The sequence below is a fragment of the Sorex araneus genome, chromosome 2, assembly GCF_027595985.1.
Source record: "Sorex araneus isolate mSorAra2 chromosome 2, mSorAra2.pri, whole genome shotgun sequence".
Lineage (NCBI taxonomy): Eukaryota > Metazoa > Chordata > Mammalia > Eulipotyphla > Soricidae > Sorex > Sorex araneus.
Genome location: NC_073303.1, coordinates 378,794,260 through 378,811,517, shown reverse-complemented (window position 1 = coordinate 378,811,517; position 17,258 = coordinate 378,794,260). Strand labels below are relative to the sequence as shown.

General features: G+C 67.5%; 1 protein-coding gene across 1 annotated transcript; it reads right to left on the bottom strand.

The window, feature by feature from the left end:
* Window positions 1-5,438: 5,438 nt before the first annotated feature.
* On the bottom strand, window positions 5,439-17,060 carry CNDP2 (carnosine dipeptidase 2). Its single transcript, XM_055126605.1, has 12 exons — window positions 16,988-17,060; window positions 15,060-15,143; window positions 13,860-14,003; window positions 12,253-12,415; window positions 11,124-11,212; window positions 10,126-10,326; window positions 8,459-8,543; window positions 7,827-7,987; window positions 7,432-7,596; window positions 6,359-6,500; window positions 5,838-5,985; window positions 5,439-5,709 (listed from the first exon to the last, which is right to left on the bottom strand). Exons 2-12 carry the CDS (start codon window positions 15,117-15,119, stop codon window positions 5,640-5,642), a joined length of 1,428 nt encoding a protein of 475 aa, XP_054982580.1. The 5' UTR covers window positions 15,120-15,143; window positions 16,988-17,060; the 3' UTR covers window positions 5,439-5,639.
* Between the last annotated feature and the right edge of the window lie 198 nt (window positions 17,061-17,258).

Here is a 17,258-nt window from a genome sequence, read left to right as displayed (position 1 = left end):
CACAGCGGTGAGGCCTGGGCCGGGGCCAACTCCTCAGAGCTCCCGCAGGCCACTCAGCCCTCGCCCGAGTCTGGTGGGCAGCCTCCGAGGGCCGGGATGCACGCGTGGAACCAACGGCCCCCCGACAGTGTCTGCCTCCCGCCCCGGGGAAGCCACTTACTGGCCGGCCGTGCGGGAACGGGCTCAGGACGGGGAGACGCCGCGTGAGTCCGCTGAGCTCCCCCGGGAAACAGCTCTTCAGGGCCCGCTGGCGAGCTCCGTGCCCTGACGCTGCACACACACCCCGAACCCGGGCTGGACTTCCTGCACGCTCGGGTGGACCGGGCGGGGAGGCGGGCGTGGCGGCCTGCAGGGCACAGGGCAGGGAGAATTCCCCAGAGGCCAAACTGTCCTTTTCTCCAGCATCTTCTAGTCGGGTCTGGACTGCTGGCCTCGCCCGGCAGCTCCCACCCACGCACAGCCCTGCCCGGGGACACGGAGGGGTCCCTGCACAGCTGCGGGGCACCAGGAGCTGTGTGTGTGCGTGCGCGCGCGTGTGTGTGTGTGTGTGTGCGTGTGTGCATGCGTGTGTGTGTGTGTGTGTGCGCAAGTATGTGAATGTGTGCAAGGGTGAGTATGCATGTCTGTGTGGGTGGAAGTGTGTAATCATGTGTGTGAATGTGACTGTGTATGTGTGTGTTTGTGTGAGTGTATGAGTGCATTGTGTGACTGTGCATCTTGAATGTGTGTGGATGTGTGTATATGTGAGTATGTTGTGTATATGTGAATATGTTGTGAATGAGTGTGTGATTGTGTATGCATATATATGTGTGAATCTTTTATGTGTGGTTCTATGTGAATGTGCGTGGATGTGACTGTGAGTGTGGGTGAATGCATGTGTGATTGGCTGTGTGAGTAAGTGTGTTTGTGAGTGAGAACTGGGTAAGTGAGTGAGAGTGTGTGTATGTGTGTGTGTACTGCGGGGGTATGTGTGTGTGATTTATGTGACTGAGTGTGACTGCGAGTTCACGTGTGAGTGGACCTGTGTGTGTGTGTGTGTGTGTGAATGTGTGTGTGCCCTGTGGGTGCCCCTGCAGGGGTGGGTGCGGCTGCCGCGGAGCTGAGCCATCCAGGAGCAGACGCCTAATCGGACGCTGCTCAGAGCACCCACGGCAGAGGGCCCGCCCCGCGGGCGGGGGCAGAAGAAAGCGGGCATTGTCTGCCGGGGCTGGCCCTCAGGATTCCCGCGACCTCCGGTCCCTCCAGTCTGACAAGTCTGGCCTCTGCAGGCGTCTAGGGAGAAACGGAGAGCCCGGCATCGCACCCTTCCGGAACCTTCCGTGGACTGGACCCCGTGGGCAGCACCGGTGAGGTCAGAGCCTGACAGTGCGGACCCCACCCAGCGACCTGTCCACAGCCCAGCCCCTGCTCAGGCGCGACCACTGTGCTCAGGAGAAGGTGCTCCCTTAGCCCAGAGCCCAGCCCTGTCCCGGGGTCTGCCAGGCCCCTCCCCATCCCAATCACACCCACAGGAGTGACAGGGGCTGGGGGACAGTGAGTGCGGGGACCAGGACGAGGACGGGGAGAGACTGAGGGACCTCCTGGAGCACGGCCAGGGCCCCGGGGCCTAGGGTGTGGCCCCTGCTGCCCTGCCTGCTCCCGGGGCCTCCCCGCAGACAGGTCCGTCCCCGCCTGGACGGCCACAGGCCGGAGGGGCAGTGGAGGGGCCGACTGAGGGAGATCCCGCGGCTGCTCCGGCTCCTGAGGTCGCACAAGGGCCACGGGAGGCGGGAGGGGGCTGAGGCCCGAGGGCCGGTGCTGGGGTCAGCTCTGGCCTCACCCCTGCCAGGCCACGGCCCCTCGAGCTGCCCGGGCTTCTCCGTGCCTGCGGGGACTGTGTCTGCTCAGAGGTCTTGGGTCGGCAGAGGCTTGTCTGAAGTGGGGAGTGGGCACGCGATTCCCAGTCCCCACAGGGACCTCCGGGAAGCCAGAGTCCGCCAGCTGGCGCCGGCCTCCCCTCGGAGCAAACTTGGCGGCCCAGGGCAGGTGAGGGCTGCGGCGGGGTCAGGACCAGCACCAAAGATGAAATGCTCAGAGGCCTGAAGCCCGGGGCCAGAGCCGGGGGAGCTGACCACAGCCCCGGGACCCTGAGCTCAGGGTCCATGCCCAGGAAAGCTGGCCATGGCAGGGTCACTGCTCCACGACCTCCGGGCCAGCACGGCCAGACCACTGGCTTAAGGAGCAGGGCACACAGAGAGGGGACAGGTGCACGGATAGGTGACAGGTGTGCGGGTAGGTACTAGGTGTGCAGGTAGGTACCAGGTGTGTGTAGGTATCAGGCGTGGGTAGGTACCAGGTGTGTGTAGGTACCAGGTGTGGGTAGGTACCAGGATAGGTAGGTACCAGGTGTGTGTAGGTATCAGGCGTGGGTAGGTACCAGGTGTGTGTAGGTACCAGGTGTGTGTAGGTACCAGGATAGGTAGGTACCAGGTGTGTGTAGGAACCAGCTGTGGATAGGTACCAGATGTGCAGGTAGGTACCAGGTGTGGGTAGGTACCAGGCGTGGGTAGGTACCAGGTGTGCAGGTAGGTATCAGGTGTGTGTAGGTACCAGGTGCGGGTAGGTGCCAGGTGCGGGTAGGTGCCAGGTGCGGGTAGGTACCAGGTGTGTGGTTAGCTCCAGCTGTGGGTAGGTACCAGGTGCCTGGCAGAGAAAAGCTGCAGTGCTGGCCACCCCCCCCCCACCCCTTCAGGTCCCGTCTCTGCAGCGCCCCCGTGTTCCAGGAGCGGGGGAGCCTCTGTGCATCTCCCCTATGGACCCTGCTCCTTCACAGCGTCCCTGTCCCTCCGGGCTACTCGGAGCCCCGTTCCTGCAGGGCCAGGGACAGCTAGTGACCAGCACCTGCCACTCCGTTGTCTGGCTGCCGACCCCTGTTCGGGGTCGCCCTGGCCCGAGAAGTGCGTCTGTCCCAGCCAGAGCACGTCCGAGTGGTGTCTGTGTTCTGGAGAGAGGGCGGGGTGGTGGCCGCGGAGAGGGCTCGGGGACAGACACCCACATCCTGCCCGGCGTGGGGCCATTGTCCCCGCTCAGTTCCCTGCCGCAGCTTTTCTTCTCACGCCGACCCTGCGCCAGGTCCCTGCAGGCAGGACTCTGGCTGTCCAGGTCACACCGAGCCCCTCTGAAAGCGGTCACCCCCCGGGCTGCCCCCCAGCACCCAGCAGCGACGCTCACGGGCGCTTCTCTTAGCCTTCCCTGAAAAGACGAGGTGTTCGCCTGCCCGTGGGTCTGTCTTTGCCACGGGTGGGGGTGGCCTGGGCTGCGGGCAGGCCCGGGGCTCCCGGCAGGACCTCGTGTGACAGGGCCGCGCTGCTCCCCAGAGCGGGCTGGGGGCCTCGGGGCGCCATCCCAAATGGGCGCGGCTGCCAGGAAGGTCCCACAGGGCAAAGGAATGTCTGAACAGGCAGGGGTGAGAGATCATCTGGGACAGAGCCAGAGGCTGCGAGGACATAATTTACTCAGGAAAGAACAGTTTAGTCTAGTTTAGGGATGACAGAGGTTGTTTAAGGAAATTCCAAAGAAAAGCTGGATATAAAAAGTTGGCGAGAGGGGGTACGAAGAATTGAAAGTCTCTGCTTGAAGGTGAAGAGGGTCATACCCGAGCACTTCCTTTAAGAGTGTCGCACGCCAACTCTGTGACGATGCCAAGCAGATTTTAATATTCTCTGTTAAAAGGACAAAGATTTCTCAGACTGCTGTAAGAGATCTTTCTTGACCTGTGTCTGAAAACACTCTGCTCCCTGGCCGCCCCGCCCCAGCCCCTGCCCACGAGGCCGCGGAACCTCAGAAGGTGCCTCTCTGGGCAGGAACCCAGACCGGGGGGCTGTGCAGGGGCTCGGCACCCCTGTGTGTCCCCCCAGAGCCGAGGCACCAGGACACTGACCTCACCCCACCTGGCCGCCCCGTTCCCACTCCTGCCCTGTAGACCCCCGGAGCAGGACCTTCGGGGCTGCCCAGAGCTTCCAGCCCGAGCTGGAGGGATGCGGCCAAGCAGCAGGGGGGCTGCGGGCTGCAGCAGGGGGGCTGCGGGCTGCTCGGGCCCCGCTGGGCGATGAGGGACGTGAAGGCTGCAGGGTTCCTATTCGAGACGCGGAACTCCTGCAACTGGGGACTAAAGGTCACGGACTGTCTCTGTGCGGCACTGGGGCCCGGGGAGCACAAGGGAGGGGCGCATGGGCCCTGAGCCTTGCCCCCTGCACGCGCCTCCCGCCTCTGGCCTGGCCTCCTGCCCCAGCTGGACAGTGGGCACCAAGCACGTGGCCATCGGGGCCATGCGGGCACAGCCCGTGTTCCCGAGATCGCGTCCGGAGGAGACAGAAGACCCGGGGCCTGGCTCCAAGGCTGCCGCCGGCCCACAGCTGCTGTCCGCCCCGCGGGGTCCGTGGGGCGGGGCCTGGGGAGGCCCGACCCCCGCAGAGCAGCAGGTCACCCCCCAGCCCGGTCCACCCAGCCGGACAGTGGGCCACTCACAGGGACACAGGGACGCTTCTGACAGAGCAGCCCCGAGCACTGAGGGGCGAGCATGTCCAGGGCCCACCAGGAGCTGCCCTGGGCCAGGCTGCCGCTGGCCCTCGGGAAGGGGTCACGAGTCCGAGGCCTTGGAGCAGGGCGGGGGGCACACAGGACCCTGTCACAAACGGGGGCTCCTCCTGCCCCGGGGGCCTGAGCAACGAACAGCCCGAGGGGAAGAGTCTGGATCTCCAGACAAGCGGCGGGCAGTGGGTGCCATGCACCCAGCCATAGGCGGACACCCTGTCCCGCGGTCAAGCCCGTGGACACCCTGCCCCGCAGTCGGGCCCGTGGACACCCTGCCCCGAGGTCGGGCCCGTGGACACCCTGCCCCGAGGTCGGGCCCGTGGACACCCTGCCCCGAGGTCGGGCCCGTGGACACCCTGCCCCGCGGTTGGGCCCGTGAACACTCTGCCCCGTGGACGCCCTGCCCCGTGGTCGGGCCCGTGGCCGGCCTGTCCTGCAGGTCGGAGCTAGTGCTCCCTTGGCCCCTCCCCCAGGCTGAAGCGAGGGGTGCTGAAGCCGGAGAGGCAAGCAGGGGTGCAGCAGCGCAGAACAGAGGGCCGGGCACCCGATGGGTCCCACTGTAGTGGAGCCTGCCGTGTGCGGGCTGAAGGGCCCTCGGCTCCCCCTGCACCGGGAACACGGGCCTGTGCGCGGCCTTCACAGAGGCCTGAGCGTCCGGCAGGAGCCGCTGGGCTGGAGGGACGGTGCCGGCCCCGGGAGGGCGAGACCAAGAGAGCCGCGCCCCGGCCTGGCCGCGGTGTGGACGGAGACCAGCTCTCGGCAGCTGTGCCCGGCCGCGCCCGCACGTTCTCACTGCCCACCGGGCTGTGTGACTAGGGACAGGGACGGGGACGGAGGGTCCAGAGTCAGGCCGGGCCGGCCGCACGGTCAGTCAGTCCTGCTTTATTGAGCAGCGCCAGAGACAAGGTCCTTCCAGCTGGGCTCAGCTGTGTGTGTGTCGGGGGGGGGGGGCAGGGAGGGCCGTGGAGCCGCAGCACCTGCTGCGGCCGACCCCCACGGGGTCAGACGGGCCGAGGGCGGCGGGCCGGGCAAGCCCGCGGCAACAGCCAGAAGCTTCGGGCCAGGCCTCAGCACTTCAGCAGGGACACCTCGTGCAGGTAGGCGGCCAGCATCTTGGTGCCCTCGATGTAGTTGTGCCTGGGGGACGAGACCGAGGGCAGGGCGGTCAGGCGGCAGGGGACCCCCGGCCCTGGGCCCGCCTGGAGGCTGGGCAAGCTCTCCCCTGCCGGGCACACCCCGCGTGGGCGCGAGCTGCCCGGCCTCACCTGTTGAGCTTCTCGTTCTGGGAGTGGGCGCCGTCGTCGGCCGAGCCCACGGGCAGCAGCATGACGTTCTTGCCCGTGGCCTCCTGGAAGGTCAGGGTCACAGGGATGCTGCCGCCCTCCCGGGTCAGGTCGGGCTCCACTCCGAACACTGGAAGGGCAGGGCAGAGCTGAGCCGGGCCGGGCAGCCCAGCCCGTGTGCCCTCCTCCTGACAGGAGCCTGGCAGCTGACCGCCCGCCCCCTGGGCCCCCCAAGGGCTGACTGCCCACCCCCTGGGCCCCAAGGGCTGACCGCCCGCCCCCAGGGCCCCCCAAGGGCTGACTGCCCGCCCCCTGGGCCCCCCAAGGGCTGACTGCCCGCCCCCAGGGCCCCCCAAGGGCTGGCTGACTGCCCACCCTGAGGGCCCCCCTAAGGGCTGACCGCCCGCCCCCAGGGCCCCCCTAAGGGCTGACCGCCCGCCCCCTGGGTCCCCCAAGGGCTGACTGCCCACACCCCCAGTCCCCGGAGGCTGTCCCTGGCTGACCTGTCTTCAGGGCTCTCCTCCCGGCCATGTAGTGGGGGTGGTTGAAGTCGGACACCCAGGGCTTCCCGCCGTGGCCCATGTACACCTTGAACTTGTTGGGGCTGCCCAGCTCGGCAAACTTCTTAGTCAGGTAGCTCGTGACCTGAACCGAGGGAGATGTGCGCGTGAGCAGGGTGGGGCTCGCCCCTCAGCGCCCACCCAGTGCTCAGTGGACACGGAGCCCCAGGACCCACGCCCAGTCACACGGCTCTGCAGTGGCTCCCGGGACCGGGAAGGTGCCAGGAGGCACAGGGCTGGCGGTTCCCCGCGGGGACCGGCTTTCAGCGCCGAGGCCGCCTGTGACTGGGGTGACAAGGCCAGCGGCGAACAACACCGGTTATTCGGGTACAAGGGAGCTTTGGAAACAGAAAAGAAGCCCTCGCTTCTGTAGCGTTTCCTGCGCTGTAAGTCACTTCCAACCCGGCAGGTGGGTGCTCCCCCTCTGGGGGTCCCAGCCCACCCCCGCCCCCTGCTCTGCAGGCCTGGCCGACTCTCTGCTCCTGGAATTTGCCCTCTGGACTCAGCCCATGTGGCCCAAAGCAACGTCTCAGCCGCCTTAGTCCAGGGCCAGGGTCAGATTCCAGCCTGGCAGCGGGGGAGGGCGGGTTCCCAGGCCCCCCCTTTGCCCCGGGACCGTCGGGGCCAGGCCCCATCTCTGCCCCGGGACCGTTGGGGCCAGGCCCCGTCTCTGCTCCGAGACTGTGTCAGGGCCAGGCCCCATCTCTGCCCCGGGACCGTCAGGGCCAGGCCCCGTCTCTGCCCCGGGACCATCAGGGCCAGGCCCCATCTCTGCCCCGGGACCATCAGGGCCAGGCCCCGTCTCTGCCCCGGGACTGTCAGGGCCAGGCCCCGTCTCTGCCCCGGGACTGTCGGGGCCAGGCCCCGTCTCTGCCCCGGGACTGTGTCAGGGCCAGGCCCTGTCTCTGCCCCGGGACTGTCAGGGCCAGGCCCCGTCTGTGCCCCGGGACCGTCGGGGCTCAGCGCCCGTCAGGACAGCCCCACCCGCGCCCGCCCCCTGCGCCCCGTTCACGTGCCTGCTCGCTGACCACCTCGGGGGTCATGTTGGGCACCAGCCTGATGGAGAACTTGCCGACCACCTTGCGCGGGATCACGGTCTTGGCGCCCGAGCCCGAGAAGGCGCCCTCGATGCCGTGGAGCGACAGGGACGGGTAGCGCCAGCGGTGCATCAGGATGTCCGTCTGTGAGAGCAGGAGGGCAGAGCTGGGACACAGGCCGTCTGCACCCGCTCCCCGGGCCGTGGGCTCCCACTGTCCCCACAGGGCCGCCCCCCCGCCCCCCCCCGCCCCTCCTGGCAGGACAGGTGGGGGTGGGGCAGGAGGAAATAGGGAACCCCAGCGCCCCCCAGTGGTTAAGCTAAGCTGCTGGTAGGGCCACACGGAGACGGCCCCCAGAAGCCGTGAGCACCCACCTTGGAGCCGTGCAGGAGGGTGTCGGCGCCCACGTCCTGGGCGTACTCCTGCAGGTCAAAGTCGATCTGCTCGTACAGCTGCAGCTCCTCGTCCGTCACCGGGGCCACCGCCTCGTTGATGCCGGGGATGAGCAACTTCCCCTTCTTGTCCACCAGGCAGCCTGCGAGCACACGGCCTGGTGAGCACTGCAGGGCGAGTATGGGCTCTGGGCTCTGAGCTTGGCAGGCTCCTGAACTTTCTGCATGTAGCCCAGGAAGTCCCGAGCCCCCTGGGGCCCTCCGAGACAGGGACCCCGACAGCAAAGTGGGGTGCAGAGGCCTCTGCTGGGAGCACCTCTCACCCCTGCACTCCCACCCGCCCCAGTGCCGGCCGCGTCCCCAGCAGGGGCAGACGGGAGCAGGGACAATGGGAGCCCGGCCAACAGGGACCCGCGGGGCCAGCATCCCAGGCAGGATGGCCACGGCCCAGGGGAGAGACCGGCGAGTCTCGGGCGCAGGGTGGGACGGGGGAACGGGCGGATGAGGCAGAAGTGAAGAGACGAGGGGCTGTTGCGGGAGCGGGGAGGGGGGCGGGTTCCTGAAGAGCCGACGGTGCCCGAGAGTCCGCAGACCCCCGGCCCGGCCCCGCTCACCCATGAGAGCAATGAGGTCGGTCATGGCCTCGTGCACCGAGCCGCCGTACACCCCAGAATGGAGGTCTTTGTCGCTGCACTCCACCTGGGGGGGGGGACAGAGCCACTGCAGCCACTGCTGAGCCGTCTCAGGTGAGAACTCAACAAAGCAGTCACACACCCCGTTTCTGAGACGTGCTGCCAGGCAGCTGTGGGGGACAGAACTTTGGCAGTGATCCCAAACACAAAGAACCACCAAAGGCCAGAAAACCTGGTCTCAGCGCACGGGAGGAAGACACACTCAGGACGGGGCCAGACGTGCCGACCGCAGGCAGCTGGACATGAAAACTGCAGGGCAACACATGCAGGCTGCAGGGGATCTGCACACGCTAACCCAGGGGAACTGGACATGCTAACCCAGGGGAACTGGACATGCTAACCCCAGGGGATTTGCACACGCTAGCCCAGGGGAACTGGACATGCTAGCCCAGGGGAACTGAACATGCTAACCCCAGGGGAACTGAACATGCTAACCCAGGGGAACTGGACATGCTAGCCCAGGGGATCTGCACACGCTAACCCAGGGGAACTGGACATGCTAGCCCAGGGGAACTGAACATGCTAGCCCAGGGGAACTGGACATGCTAGCCCAGGGGAACTGAACATGCTAACCCCAGGGGATCTGCACACGCTAGCCCAGGGGAACTGGACATGCTAGCCCAGGGGAACTGAACATGCTAACCCAGGGGAACTGGACATGCTAGCCCAGGGGATTTGCACACACTAACCCAGGGAACTGGACATGCTAGCCCAGGGGAACTGAACATGCAAACCCCAGGGGATTTGCACACGCTAACCCAGGGGAACTGGACATGCTAGCCCAGGGGAACTGAACATGCAAACCCCAGGGGATTTGCACACGCTAACCCAGGGGAACTGGACATGCTAGCCCAGGGGATTTGCACACGCTAACCCAGGGAACTGGACATGCTAGCCCAGGGGATTTGCACACGCTAACCCAGGGGAGCTGGACATGCTAACCCTGTTTGACTGAGCATCTGAGCACAGGTGAGCTGGGTCTGTTAGAAGCTGGTGAACTGAACGTGACAGCCACTCGGACAGAATATGCTGCCAGAGTGAACCAAATACCCCACTGAAGGCGAATGCAGAAGCACACACAGGAGGGCCACGGACCCCCATCCTGGTGAAAGTCGTAGGGGGGCCCTACCACGGGGACCTCCAGCAGGACCTGGAGTCAGCAGCCTGGGCTGACCTCTGGGCATAGCTGTGGGCAGGGTGAGGCAGGCAGGGCTGGCCGCAGCCAGATTCCAGCACCTTCTGCCCCTCCCGGACAGGAGCCTGCTCAGTCTCTCGGGGACACCAGTCAGGGGACGAGCAGAGGGAGCAAACGCAAGCCCTGGTGCTGCTGGGGCAGGCAGTGAGCAGGCCTTTCCCAGGCCTCCGCAGGCACGGCCCCGTGCATGCACACATATGCCGGCAGTACTCATGCATGCATATGCACCCGCACACATATGTACACACAACGCACTTGCCTGTACTCATGCATGCACATATATACCAACACATACTCAAGCATGCGTACGCACCCGCACACATACGCACACATGACGCACTGCCTGTACTCGTGCATGCAGACATGCACTCACACGCACACGCACGCACGCTACCTCGATGAAGAAGTAGCAGATGCCCCGCAGGCCGTAGGTGATGCAGGGCTTCTTCTTCCCCAGCCAGTAGTTGTCGGAGATGCACACGTAATCCACGTCTCTGAAGAACGTGTCCTTCTGCGAGAAGATCAGCTCGTCCAGGCCCTCGGAGCCCGACTCCTCCATGCCCTCCAGGCAGAAGCGGATGTTGACGGGAACCTCCTGTGTGGGGACAGCGCCGCCGCGTGAGGACCCTGCTGTCCCCAGGCCTCGCGCTCCACACGCTCTGGAGGCCACGCGACCCTGGGCTGGAGGGTGCGGGAGCCACGTGTGGAGAGCAGCTGTCCCTCCCTCTCCGTCACCCTGACCCGTGCTCCCTGGCCCAGGACGCCAAGGATGGACACAGGTCTGCAGGCCCCCCGCACCGCCCGGCCTCAGCCTCCCCGTCCCCGGGGGCCTCTTGGGGACCCCACAAGGGCGGAGATGGGGCTCGACACAAACCAGAGACAAAAGCACGACACAGGACAGAAGACACAACGGCCGACGCTAGGATAGCCACTGGTTCAGACCAACGAGAATGAGTAAGGGTCAAATGCACACGTGCGTGTGCGTGTGCGTGTGTGCATGCATGTGCATACACATGCACATCTGTATATACATGTATGCACGTGTGTGTGCTGCTCTCGGCCTCTTACAAATCCCCGGTGAGGTCAGAAAGTAAGTTTTAACGTGGGCATCTCCCAAGCAGTGCTCAGTGCTCAGGTTCTCGGCTCACCGGGGTCAAACCCGGGTCAGCCCCAGGAAAGAAGCTTTTAAAATAACTTTCACTGTCCGCCGCTAACACGGCCAGGCACGAGCTCAGCCCCGTAGGCTGCCGGATGGGACTTTGACGCCCCAGGACGGCCACACCCGCGCGTTTCCACAATGTGCTGACAGGTGAGGGGCAGCGCCCGCCACGCCCTGACCTCTGTCCTCCGCCCGCTCTCCCGATGGCCCCGGGGAGGGTCCGCAGGTGGTACCTGATTTGTCTTCTGGAAGGCTTCCAGGGCGTTCAGCCAGCCGACCACCGGGCCCTTGTCGTCCGTGGAGCCCCTGCCGTACAGCTTGCCTGGAGGAGCCAAGAGTCAGGTGGCTGGGGCGCAGCGACAGGCTCCGCCGAACCCCAACGCTGTGCATGCCATGGGGACCCCTGAGCGCGAGTGCTCAGGCCGACTCCCACCCAGTGGGCAGGGGCTGTGACAGGCCGTCCCCAAGGGCCACTGAACGCCCGCTCAGGGTGACAGAGCAGGACGCAGACCCCCGGGGCGTCCTCTGGGCGGGCACTGAAATCCAGGGGGACGCGCCTCTCTCAGGCCAGCCCCTCCCCGCCCTGTCCTGGGGGCCTCACCCCCCCACCGCCCCTCTCCACAGCCATTCTGGGCGGCTGCCCGTCAGGGGGGCCCGGCCGTCCATCCAGGGCCATGATCTCCTCGGCGGAAGGACACCCACTTCTCGCTCTGCCCAAACCCCCCTGACTGCCCTGTTCCCACACAGGCCGGGGCGACCAGGGCTGCAGGGAGGAGGCGTGATGACATGGGGCTGCCCCTGGGAGAGGGGATGGTCACCGCAGCTCCCCCACGTCGCTGGGGCTCCCGGGGGCATCGCTTTGGTGGGGGCACAGGAGAGACCCCGGGCTGGAGGGCGCGGGAGCCACGTGTGGAGAGCAGCTGTCCCTCCCTCTGTCACCCTGCCCCGTGCGCCTGGCCCAGGACGCCAAGGATGGACACAGGCCTGCAGGGCCCCCGGCCTCAGCCTCCCTGTCCCCGAGAGGCCACACAGAGGTGACAGCGCTGCAAGGGCGGGGCGGAGTGGGGCCCGCGGGGCAGGAAGGGGACTCTGGGCCAGGAGACAGGACTCATGGACGCTGTCCCCAGAGCCGCACCCTCCCGGGACGTGGAGGGGCCTGAGCGCAGCAGCTCCGCAGGGTGTGGACACGGCCCGGGAACAAGGTCCTGCGGGCAGGTCGCGCTAGCCACGCACGGTGGGAGGACGAAGCGGGGCCTTTGGACCCACGGGCCCTCGGGCCGTCACTGTGCGGTGGCACCAGGCCCCGTGACCCCAGGGCTCTGTGGCTGCAACACTGCAGCGGGCGGGGCGGCGGGGCCCTACCGTCACGCTCCACCAGCGTGAAGGGCTCGCTGTCCCAGCCGTCCTCCAGCGCGGCCGGCTGCACGTCCAGGTGCCCGTAGATGCACACGGTCTTCTTCGTGGGGTCCGAGCCCAGCTTGCCGAGCAGGATGGGAGGCAGGGGGATCTCGGAGCCGTCGGGGAGCTGCAGGGAGACGGGACCCCCGTGCTGACCCCGCGCCAGGCGGCCTCGCAAGCCGGGACCAACACGAGACTCTCCTGGACGCCACCGCCCCCACGGGGGCAGCTGGCAGAGGGGCGAGGCGAGGGGGGCCTTGGGCCCGTCCAGGGGCCCCTGAGCTCCGCGTTCGGCTCCCCCGCCCCAGAGAGAAACCTGCCTCTGGAAGAGGTTTCACCCGGGGGTCCAGGAACACTCGGAACGATTTCCAGTGTGAACAAACGCTACGGCTTCCCAAACCGCACCTCTCCCCGAGGGGAGGGTCACCTGAGCTGGGAGCGGGGGGGGTCCCCACGGCAGCCTCCCGGGGCCCCGGCCTGGCATCTCTCTTGGCAGAAGAGACCCCCTCGTCCCTGGGCATGCCGGGATGCGGCTGGGGGCCGAGGGGGGCAGCTTCCAGGCCACAGCTGCGTCTGCGGGGACCAGGTGGGCCCAGGGATGCCCCAGAGGCCGTGGAGACCCTGCGTGGCCTGTGAGCGGCCCTGTCCTCGCTCCCTCTCGCAGGACGCCATGGCAGAGGCCAGAGCCGCCCGCAGGCCAGCTGTGCTCCGATCGCCGGCAGCAGTGGGTGTGGCCCCCCGGGGCCCCGGAGCTGTTCTCTAAGAGGCACTGGCCACGGCCACTGTGTCCTCTCGCCGGCCTCTCGCGCTCTCTAGCTCCTGGACTCGGGCCCACTGCGTCCCCAGGCCACCTCTGGGGCCAGAAGCCATGCCCCGCACGGACACCTCCACCAGGACCCCAAGGTCAGCTTCCCTCGGGACACGCCCAGGGACAGCCAGCAGTGTGCACGTGACGCCCTGTCCCGCTGCCACTGCCTGCCACGGTCAGCAAATCCGTGTGGGAAGTCCCGTGAGGCTCGGCAGGGCGCCAGCGGCAGGATTGCGTAAGACCCGCTGTGGAAGGGGCGGGGCGCAGCCCTCCAGCCACAAGCCTCGGCCGCTCACGGCACTCACGGCCGGCGGCGGGCCGGGCTCTCCCCAGACGGGGCTGTCCTCCCAGGGGCCCGCTGTCCCGGGGGCAGGCAGAGGCCGGGTCGGGCCTGAGGGCGGGGGCCCGGCCCAGAGCCGGCCCAGCATGCCCAGCGAGAGCAAAGGGGGCACGGCCGGGCCCCCCTCAGTACAGCGCAGGCCTGGGGGGAACCCGGCTCCTGCCAGAGCACCTGCAACCGAACCCTGCAAAGGGGTCTCCCACTGCGTGCGGCAGGGGCCCTGCAGGCGCCTGTCAGGACTCTGCGGGGCCGGGGGACTCGGCTGTCACTCGAGCTCCTTGGGCAACCCTCAACCCTCGGTGGGGACAGGGTGGGGTGTCGAGAAGCGCCCGCCCGGCCAGAGGAGCAGGGCCAGGGTCCGGCGCCCGCAGGGGCCAGAGTCCAGTGCCCGTGGGGCCACGGCCGGCACGCGGAAGGTCCTACCGTCTGCTTCCCGATGTCGACCAGTTCCACGGAGCCGCCCAGCTGCCGGATGTCGGCCGCCGCCACCTCCATCATCCTCTTGATCTCACCCCTCTTCTCGGGCCACGCAGACACGCTCTGGATGGCCACCCAGTCGGCCAGTTTCTGTGGACGGGAGCGGGGCCGGGTCTGGAGGGCGCTGCCCGCGGGAGCTCACTGCCAGCCGCCGCTTGGCAGGAAAAGCCAAGCAGACGTGAGCACGAGGCGACGCCCAGTGCACAGAGCGCCGGCAAGGAGCGTGTCTGGGGCCACAAGACTACGGCAGGAAGAGCCAGGATACACTCAGCGTCTGAGCTCAGGGGCCTGGGGGTCGCCCTGACAACAACCCGGTCCCCGGGAGCATCATCTTCAGAATCTGAAACTCCGAAGGTTCCACCTGACCTGAGTTGGGAGCACTTGACACCCAGCACCCCCCAGCACCGCAGGAACTGCACACAGAGAAGTGCACACAGAGAACTGCACTCTAGAGAGAGGGGGAGCACCTAACACCCAGCATCCCCCAGCACTGCAGGAACTGCACATGGAGAACTGCACTCTAGAGAGAGGGGGAGCACCTGACACCCAGCACTCCCCAGCACTGCAGGAACTGCACATGGAGAACTGCACTCTAGAGAGAGGGGGAGCACCTAACACCCAACACCCACCCAGCACTGCAGGAACTGCACATGGAGAACTGCACTCTAGAGAGAGAGGGAGCACCTGACACCCAGCACTCCCCAGCACTGCAGGAACTGCACTCTAGAGAGAGGGGGAGCACCTAACACCCAGCACCCCCCAGCACCGCAGGAACTGCACACGGAGAAGTGCACACGGAGAACTGCACTCTAGAGAGAGGGGGAGCACCTGACACCCAGCACTTCCCAGCACTGCAGGAACTGCACATGGAGAACTGCACTCTAGAGAGAGGGGGAGCATGCCGTATTCCCACACTTCCTGCCCAGAGCCCAGAGGGAGCCGGGCGGCCGCCCAGCGCCTCCTCTGTGCTCCCTCTCTGTGAAGCGACTATTCCCTCCCCCGAAGGGCACTTCAGCCCAAGCGGGGCCACTTCCAACCCGCAGCACAGCACTGCTAGCCACCGCCTAGACACAGTGCCTCAGCCCCCAGCACGCAGAGCCCGGCCCCGCGCTCCCCTGCATCTCGGGTACAGCCCAGGGCTCCCACCTTAATGTAGCGATCCTGGTTGTCGTCCACATACTTGAAGAGTGCGGTGAGGGCCGACATCTTGCGGGCAGGAGAGGCTGATTCCTGGAAGGACCAGGGGCAGGGAGGCCAGCGCCGAGTGAAGGGCCTGGAAGGCTGCGGGGACGTAAATGCAGCCCTGCCCCGCCTGCCCCGCCCACCGGCCCGAGGACTCCAGGAAGTGACAGGGGGCAGATGGCTCCAGGAAGCGGTGACCGTCCTTAGAGTTTGACCAGGGGCAAGGAGGCGATGACAACACGCAGCGGGGCCTTCCCCGCAGGCACGCAGCAGGCCTGTGGCCCCTCGAGGAGCAGGTGGGCGGCCCCTCGGACAACACCCACCTGAAGACCCTGTCACCCCGGCAGCCCCCTGGGGCGCACCCCCCACACCCCCAGCTTGTCTGGAGGACCAGCAGGTTCTGCTGCCTCACAGGTGGAGCATGCAGTGAAGCGGAACGGGGAGGTGTGACCTGGCGGGTGGGAGAGGTGTGACCTGGCAGGTGGGGGGTGCGGGTGGGGGGTGCCGTGGCCAGGATCCAGTCCCAGCAGGGGGCAAAGGGCAGCCTCCAGCCAGGTCGCAGAGGCAGAGCCCCTGAAGGCGGGTGAGACAAATGCCCATTCATCCCTGGCCTAAACACCCAGAAGCCCCATCGAGCAGGTCGCCCACTTCACCAGCCGGACCCACCGGGGGAGGGGTGGGGCCCAGTCCCGCGAGTCCCAGGCTCCCAGAAGCCCATCAAAGGCGCTCCAGTTCCAGGCACTAAGGCGTGCCCCGGCCTGCAGGAGCCAGAGAGCGGCCACCCCCTCCCGCCCACTCGGACCCTGCCCAGGCCCGGGAGCAGCCCGGTGACTAAGGTGTAAGTGTGTGCGTGGGGACGGAGCAAGTGCACCCTGGAGACAAGTACCAGTCTCGCTCCCCTCCAGGGGAACGGCTGGAAGCACTGAACCCTGAGCAGACAGAGACGCCTGGAAGCTTGTCCAAGTCCGCAGACAGTCTGAGTGCTTGTCCCGCGTGAGCACAAACCCTGACGGGCGCCTCAGAGCCGGATCAAGCCCCGGGAGCGCCAACGTCCGTCCCACAGCCTGACAGCAAACAGGCGCTCCTGCGGGGTCTTGGGGGTCTACACCTCCCCGGCTCTCCCAGGGGCCTGTCCCCGTGTCCCACGGTCTCAAGGGACAAGGCCACTCGACCAAAGCCTGCTGCACCTGTCAGTCCCAGCCTCCCACCAACCCCGACCCCAGACATCCCGACCCAGGGCTTCTGACCCCAGTCCCTCTGCCCCAGGCTTCTGACCTCGGTACCGGGACCCAGGACCTCTGACTCTGCACTCCGTGACCGGGGACCTCTGATCCGGGTGCCCCTGACCCAGGGCCTCTGGTCCTGGCCCCATGACCCAGGGCCTCTGACCCCAGGATCCCAAGACCTGGGGCCTCAGACCCCAGGATCCCATGACCCGGGGCCTCTGTCTCCAGGATCTCATGACCCCGGGCCTCTGACCCGGTCCTCCTGACCCGGGTCTCTGGTTCCGGTCCGCTGACTCGGGGTCCCTGATAGAACCCCTGGCCCGGGGCCCCAGAGAGACGCCCTGACCTCGCGCCCCTGACCTCAGACCCCCTGACCTGGGGTCCCTGAGTGAACCCTTGGCCCGGGGTCCCGAGAGACGCCCTGACCTCGGGCCCCTGACCCCGATCTCCAATCTCCTGGCCCCGGGCGGAGGCGCGGGGCGCGGGCCCGGAGGAGGGGCTCGCGGCGGGGCCGCCCCCGGCGACGCCCGCCCCTCGGAGCCCGCCGGGCCGCCGCCCGGAGCCGAAGCAACCGGCCCGGGGACGCCGCCCCGACCCGCCCCGGCCCGCCCCGGCGCCCGCGCCCCGCGCCCGCGGCCCCGGCCCGCCCCACGGCCTCCTGCTCACCCGCCGGCCGCGCCGAGCCGGTTCCGCACCATGTGCCTAGACCACGCCCCCGGCGCGCGCCCGCAGCCAATCCCCGGCCGCGTTCGAGGCCGGCGTCGGCCCGCCTCTCGGCGGCCCAGGGAGGGCGGGGACGGGACTCGGGGAGGGCGTGAGGGCGGAGCCTACGGCGGGGCGGGGCGGTGAGCGGGGAGAAGATGGGGCGGGACCAGGGGAGGGCGTGGGGGCGGAGCCTGAGGCGGGGCGGGGCGGGGCGTGGGGCTCAGGCGGGGCG

Excerpts from the sequence above, each read along its gene's own strand:
- CNDP2 (XM_055126605.1), bottom strand. The coding sequence starts at position 15,119 with ATGTCGGCCCTCACCGCACTCTTCAAGTATGTGGACGACAACCAGGAT. Across the intron at positions 7,597-7,826 it reads CCCTCCTGCACGGCTCCAAG|ACGGACATCCTGATGCACCG; the intron begins GTGGGTGCTCAC and ends CTGCTCTCACAG. Across the intron at positions 5,710-5,837 it reads CAGAACGAGAAGCTCAACAG|GCACAACTACATCGAGGGCA; the intron begins GTGAGGCCGGGC and ends CTCGTCCCCCAG.